At 50.6% G+C, this 5,962-nt stretch overlaps 1 protein-coding gene across 1 annotated transcript; it reads right to left on the bottom strand.

The window, feature by feature from the left end:
- Positions 1-288: 288 nt before the first annotated feature.
- Positions 289-841, bottom strand: LOC134434190 (olfactory receptor 14J1-like; the record flags this gene model as incomplete). Its single annotated transcript, XM_063182870.1, has 1 exon — positions 289-841. A coding segment is annotated over one exon (552 nt), but the record flags the coding sequence as incomplete, so codon positions are not given.
- Positions 842-5,962: the final 5,121 nt, after the last annotated feature.

Here is a 5,962-nt window from a genome sequence, read left to right on the forward strand (position 1 = left end):
GAAATCTTTGCTGGACTGTGGCAGTGAGGAGCTATGTTCTTGATAGCTTCATATGAAATACATCCTTTTTTTCATTTAAAGGTATCAAGAGCACAGCTCCTCACTGACACAGTCTACAGGTCACAGTAGACCTGTGGAGATACAAAATGAGATATGGCAAAATTGATTGCTTTCATTTGGGGACAACATTAAAAAGGTAAACAACGAAAAAGAAGCTCCAAAATGAAACCAACAAGAAGTATCAAAGACAACATTTACTACAAATTATTTTCAGAAACTGTCCAGCAGTTTAATGTTTCTTACATTGTCTAGTCATCAGTCTCCAGACTGCAGCCTTCAGCTCCTGGTTCCTCAGGCTGTAGATGAGAGGGTTCAGGGCTGGAGGCACCACCGAGTACAGAACTGTCACTGCCACATCCAGGGATGGGGAGGACATGGAGGGGGGCTTCAGGTAGGCAAAAATGCCAGTGCTGATAAACAGGGAGACCACGGCCAGGTGAGGGAGGCAGGTGGAAAAGGCTTTGTGCCGTCCCTGCTCAGAGGGGATCCTCAGCATGGCCCTGAAGATCTGCACATAGGAGAAAACAATGAACACAAAACAACCAAATATTAAAAAGACAGTAACAGCAAGAAGACCAAGTTCCCTGAGATTAGAGTGTGAGCAGGAGAGCTTTAGGATATGTGGGATTTCACAGAAGAACTGGCCCAGGGCATTCCCATGGCACAGGGGCAAGGAAAATGTAGTGGCTGTATGCAGCAGAGCAAGGAGAAAGGCACTGGCCCAGGCAGCTGCTGCCATGTGGGCACAAGCTCTGCTGCCCAGGAGGGTCCCGTAGTGCAGGGGTTTGCAGATGTACACGTAGCGGTCATAGCACATGACGGTCAGCAGATAAAACTCTGCTCCAATGAAGAACAGAAAGAAAAAGAGCTGTGTGGCACATCCAGTGTAGGAGATGGTCCTGGTGTCCCAGAGGGAATTGTGCATGGCTTTGGGGACAGTGGTGCAGATGAATCCCAGGTCGCTGAGGGCCAGGTTGTGCAGGAAGAAGAACATGGGCGTGTGCAGGTGGTGGCCGCAGGCTACGGTGCTGATGATGAGGCCGTTGCCCAGGAGGGCAGCCAGGGAGATGCCCAGCAAGAGGCAGAAGTGCAGGAGCTGCAGCTGCCGCGTGTCTGCAAATGCCAGCAGGAGGAAGTGCCTGATGGAGCTGCTGTTGGACATTTGCTGGGGCTGAACATGGAGACCTGTTCATGGAGAAAGGACAGTGACAAGTCAGGAGAAGCTGCTTTGAGCCAAACCTGGGCCATTCCCTGCAGACTGTCTTGCTGGGACTCACCCACCCTTCTTCCTTCTCTGGGAAAACCTTCACCTGGGTCCCTGCCTGAGCTCCAGTTGTGCAGGCTGAGTTTGCCAGGAGCAGCCAGGCCTGTGCATGGGGGCCCTCAAGGAGCCATCCCTGCCCCACTGCCCTGGGTTTGTGGCCATGGGGCAGAGGGACAAGGCTGGATATTCAGGATTTGTCAGAGGAACCACTCCTAATGCAGAAAGGCTTGGTAGTGTCTGCACTCCCATTTCTAAAGGAAATAGAGGGCAGGAGTTTGTTTTAGGAATTGTTTTCCTCCCCACACATCATTCCTGTCTCTCTGAGGTCAGAAATCCCCAGCATTTCGGCTGCACTCAGAGTTTCCCACTTAGAGATGTGAGAGGGAAAGTATTCCCTGTGGCTAAAGGAAGGTGAGGGGCTGGATGGGCTTGTTCCCAACTGCCCTGGCTTTGCACCTTAGGCTGCAATCAGAGCACAATCACACTCCTGGGTCAGCCTGGGATAAACCAGACCCTGTCCAGAGCAGAGGGATCCCTGAATGTCTCACCCTCTCTCAAGGTCTCTGGGCAAGGTCTCAGCCCCCCCTTGTGCCAAGGACACTCATGGCCCCCTTGGCAAACCCAACAGCATTTCCTCAGCTGTGGCAGCTCTGCCCTTCCCCGTGGGACATTCAGGGAGCTCCCAGAGGCTCTAGCACAGATTTGCACCCAGGAGGGCAGCTCAGAGCTTGGAAGGGCACAGCAAGGAGATACCCGGCTGTGCCCATGATGGGATCTCAGGGAGGGGGCTCAGCTCATTCCCCTTTCCCATGGACTGCTTTGCCCACAGCCCCACAGGTGCCAGGGAAGCTTGGACACCCCATTCCCATGGCCACACCCCTGCCTGGCAGGAATGCCAATGGCAGTGCCTGACTCAGCTGCTGCAAATGCCAGAGCCTCCCTGAGAGCAGCAGGTAACAGGGTCAATATCAGGGCAGGGCAGAAACAAGAGAAGATGTTGTGGTGCTGTGCCTGAGAGGGCAGGGCAGAGACAGCTGGGCACTCAGGACAATGTTCCCATGCCCACCTGTGCCCGGTACCTCCCACGCACCAACCGTGCCCTCATCCTGCCCCCAGCTCTGCTCTCTTCAGCCCCCTCTCCTTCTCTGAGCATCTCCCTGGGCCTGGACATTCCCTCCTGAGAGGAGCCTTGTACCTGCCAGCGCTCACAGAGCCCATCCCAGCCCGTGTGCCCTGGCCGGGGCCCTGCAGAAACCTGCCTGTGTGCAGGGCCCTGGCTGGGGCAGGCTCTGTGTGCAGCTGGGCAAAGGCAGCTCAGGAGAGCCCTGCTGGGCCCTGCAGAGGTGATGCTGCTGCTGTCCAGGGCTGAGGAGTGGCTGAGGGCCTTTGAGAGGCTCCCAGCAGAGATACTGACCAGCTTAAGTCACAGTTCTGGAGTCTGTGTAAATGTTCAAACATTTCTTTTGATGATCCTCTGTGTCCCTTTCAACTCAGAATGTTCTGTGATTCTGGGATTACAATTCCTGTTCTGCTTCTCTCATCCCCCTGTTGTCTATAATCCAAAGAGAAAAAAAAAAAAAAAACCCTTGCAGCAGTGTTAGAACAGTAAAGTAAATTAAAAGCCAGACACTCATTGGAAGCTTCCAGGTGTCCCAGTGGGAAAGGGCACACCCACCTCCTGATTTCAACAATTTATTAAGGTTGATAATTAGGATATTTAACAGGAGCATCCAAAAGGAGATTCAGTTTCCCTAGTTACGCACCCCTGGGTCATCCCATTGGAGTAGGTCCAAAGGCTTCTTTGCCTTCACTTTTTATAATGACTGCTCATATTCTGCTCATTCTCAAAACCCAAAATGCTCCTATATGTCCAGTTCCTAGAAGACTATATAGTATTTCAGGACTATATAAAATAATAGGACTATACAGCATTTTAGGCATATATTTAGACAGTCAGGTTATTAAGAGAAAGGTAAGGAAACATACTAGATTCAATTCAGGATAAAGCTATATAAGAATATAATAGTGGTTTAATACAGTTAAGAGTTTAGTAGAGTTAAGTAAGGATTATAGAATTGTGACTATATAATAGTAATTTAGAGAGCTATGAATATATAAAAATGTAAAAAATACAAAAAACTTTGTGTCACCACCCCAACATTTCCATCTTTCTCCAAGTAGGAAATTGAAAACACTCTCAGGAAAGCTCCTGACCTTTCCAGCAATCCCTGGCTTACCTTCTTTGAGAAGTGTCCTCTGGAGCTGTGCCCAGGCAGGTCTGGAGCTGGGAGCAGCCCTGCCCCACCGAGCCCCTCTCAGCAGCAGCCCCTGCCCAGCTCAGGGTGGCTCCTTCTCCCCACAGCTTCCCCACCGTGCCGGGAGCAGCTGCCAGGGCCGGCTGAGAGCTGTCCCTGGCAGGCAGCAGAGTCCCTGCCCCAGCACAGCGCCCTGGGCTGCAGGACCCTGCTCTGCAGGACAGCCCTGGGCACCCCTGGCTGCAGCCCCGGCTGCTCAGCCCTGCAGCAGAGCCGGGCAACAGGAGCTGCCTTGGGCTGTGCCTGGGCTGGGGCAGCAGGGAAAGCCAGCCCTGCCCTAGGGCCACAGCCCTGCCCTGGAGCAGCTCTGAGAGTCCTCCTGAAAGGTCCTCAAAGCTGTGGGATGTACCAGCTCCAGGAGATCCCTGCAGGAACTGCAGCTTCTCTTCCCACAGCCAGGGAATGACTGTTTCAAAGCTGGGCTGATTTTTGCTCTAGTGAGCCCTGAGGTAGCTCTGCTCTGTGCTCCCAGCCCAGGCTGAGTTTAACCCCTCTGTGCCCCTGTGCTGTGCCCGGGGTGGCTGCAGGCAGTGCCCCAGCCCTGCAGGGCTGTGCACAGGAGCTGCTCCTGGGCAGAGCTGTCTGTCTGCAGCGCTGTCCTTGCCAGGAACTGCCTCTGTGCCGGGAGCCTCTCTGCAGGTTTTTCAAAGGACTTTGGGTTTGGCTTTTGCCTTGGAGTCTCTGGGAGGTTTGTGCAATCATGGCCTCCAATTACTGCTGTAATTAGTCCCTGGAGAGACTTTGTCAGTAACAACACTCAGTGGGGCTCATTAATGCTTCAGGGTACTTCAGTTTTTTCAAAGTACTTGTTGTTTCCCTTTTGATACAGACTCTGTGAGAGGTTTGTGCAATCATGGCCCCAATTATCTGCTTTAACGAGTCCCTTGAGAACTTTGTCCTGAAACTTAGCAGGGCTCATTAATGCTTTGAGATACTCAAGGTTTTTAAGGTACTTAATGGATTTAAGAATACTTTTAGGTACTTTTAAGGATTTTCCTTTCCTCACTGAGTCTCTGAGAGGTTTTTGTGCCATCCTGGCCTCCAATTCTCTACTCCAAGGAGTCCATGAGGAGCCTGTGTTGGGTATCTTTCCCCTTTCTGTTTTACAACAAAGATGGAACTGAAAGAATTTTGTAAGACTTTCTAAAAGCATTCAAACAATCATGGGAAAATTAACAATACAACAACAACCACTAAGAGAATTAATAGTCCTGTTTTAGCTAGACATCATCCAACCCTTTAGTCCCTGGGACTGGAAGAGTTTATTGAACCAGTCTTTTTTTTCCACTTGAAGCTTCTTGAATCCTTCAATACCTGAATGCTCTTGTGGATTGACTAGCTGTGGATGCAGAGGTTCATGCAACACATGCCCTCAGAGTCTACACAGCCATGCTCCTGTGCGCAGAGTAAAAACTCTATCGCTGTTCTGCAAGGCGGCATGTCTGATGGTCTCTATGTCTGAGAGCAGGCCACTCAGTGTGAGGGAGTAACATTGGCTTGCTTACTTAACAGGCACCCAAGATGGTTTAATTGTCCTAAAGCTTTAGCTGCAGCCACCCAAGGTAGTCCACATTTGGGATGCTACCATCTGATACCTGGATTAAAGCTTGCAAGGCCATCTCTTTGATATCATCCAATACTTCTCTAGGGATACCTGCTGCTTGGTCATCTGGTAGGCTGTGTTCTTCTCCAGCTAGATGGTTGATTTCGCTCTTGCCTCATTATTAGCAGAGTCTGCTATTAATCGATTTAGTAAATACTTCCATCCCCCTTTTCACAGGGTGTATTCTGTAGGCGACAACAACATGGTCATAATATATTTTAAATCATAGGGAGTTAAGACATGTGCTGTAAACATGGGCCTCATTAGGCCATTAAAACAAGGGAAGTCGCTCCTATGGTCTTTAGCTGCCCTACACAGATCCTTGATTTCCCCTCAAACCAATGGCTGATACCTGGGATTCTGCCCCCTTCTTTCATAACATATGGGGGCAAAGGGAGTTTTGAGACTATTGGCCAGTCTCCTTCCTTAACTGCTTCTTGCTGGATTCTTTCCCAGGGATCTTCTGGGGTTGAGGGGCAAGGTGGCTCTGGGGAATCCAAACTGTCTTCTGGAGAGGAAGAATAACTTGGAGCAGAAACTTTTGGATTAGAAATAGTGTGACAGTTGGCCTTAGTATCTTTGACCATGGGTGTTATATTGTTGCTGGACGGTGAGGCAAGGGGCACTGCCATTTTGTCAGGTATTCCAGGCCTTGATTTAGGATGGCGGACTTCTGGGGTGGAGTTCTGGAGGCATGTCCCAGGGTGAAGATGGAATGAT

Source organism: Melospiza melodia, unplaced genomic scaffold (assembly GCF_035770615.1).
Source record: "Melospiza melodia melodia isolate bMelMel2 unplaced genomic scaffold, bMelMel2.pri scaffold_32, whole genome shotgun sequence".
Classification (NCBI taxonomy): domain Eukaryota; kingdom Metazoa; phylum Chordata; class Aves; order Passeriformes; family Passerellidae; genus Melospiza; species Melospiza melodia.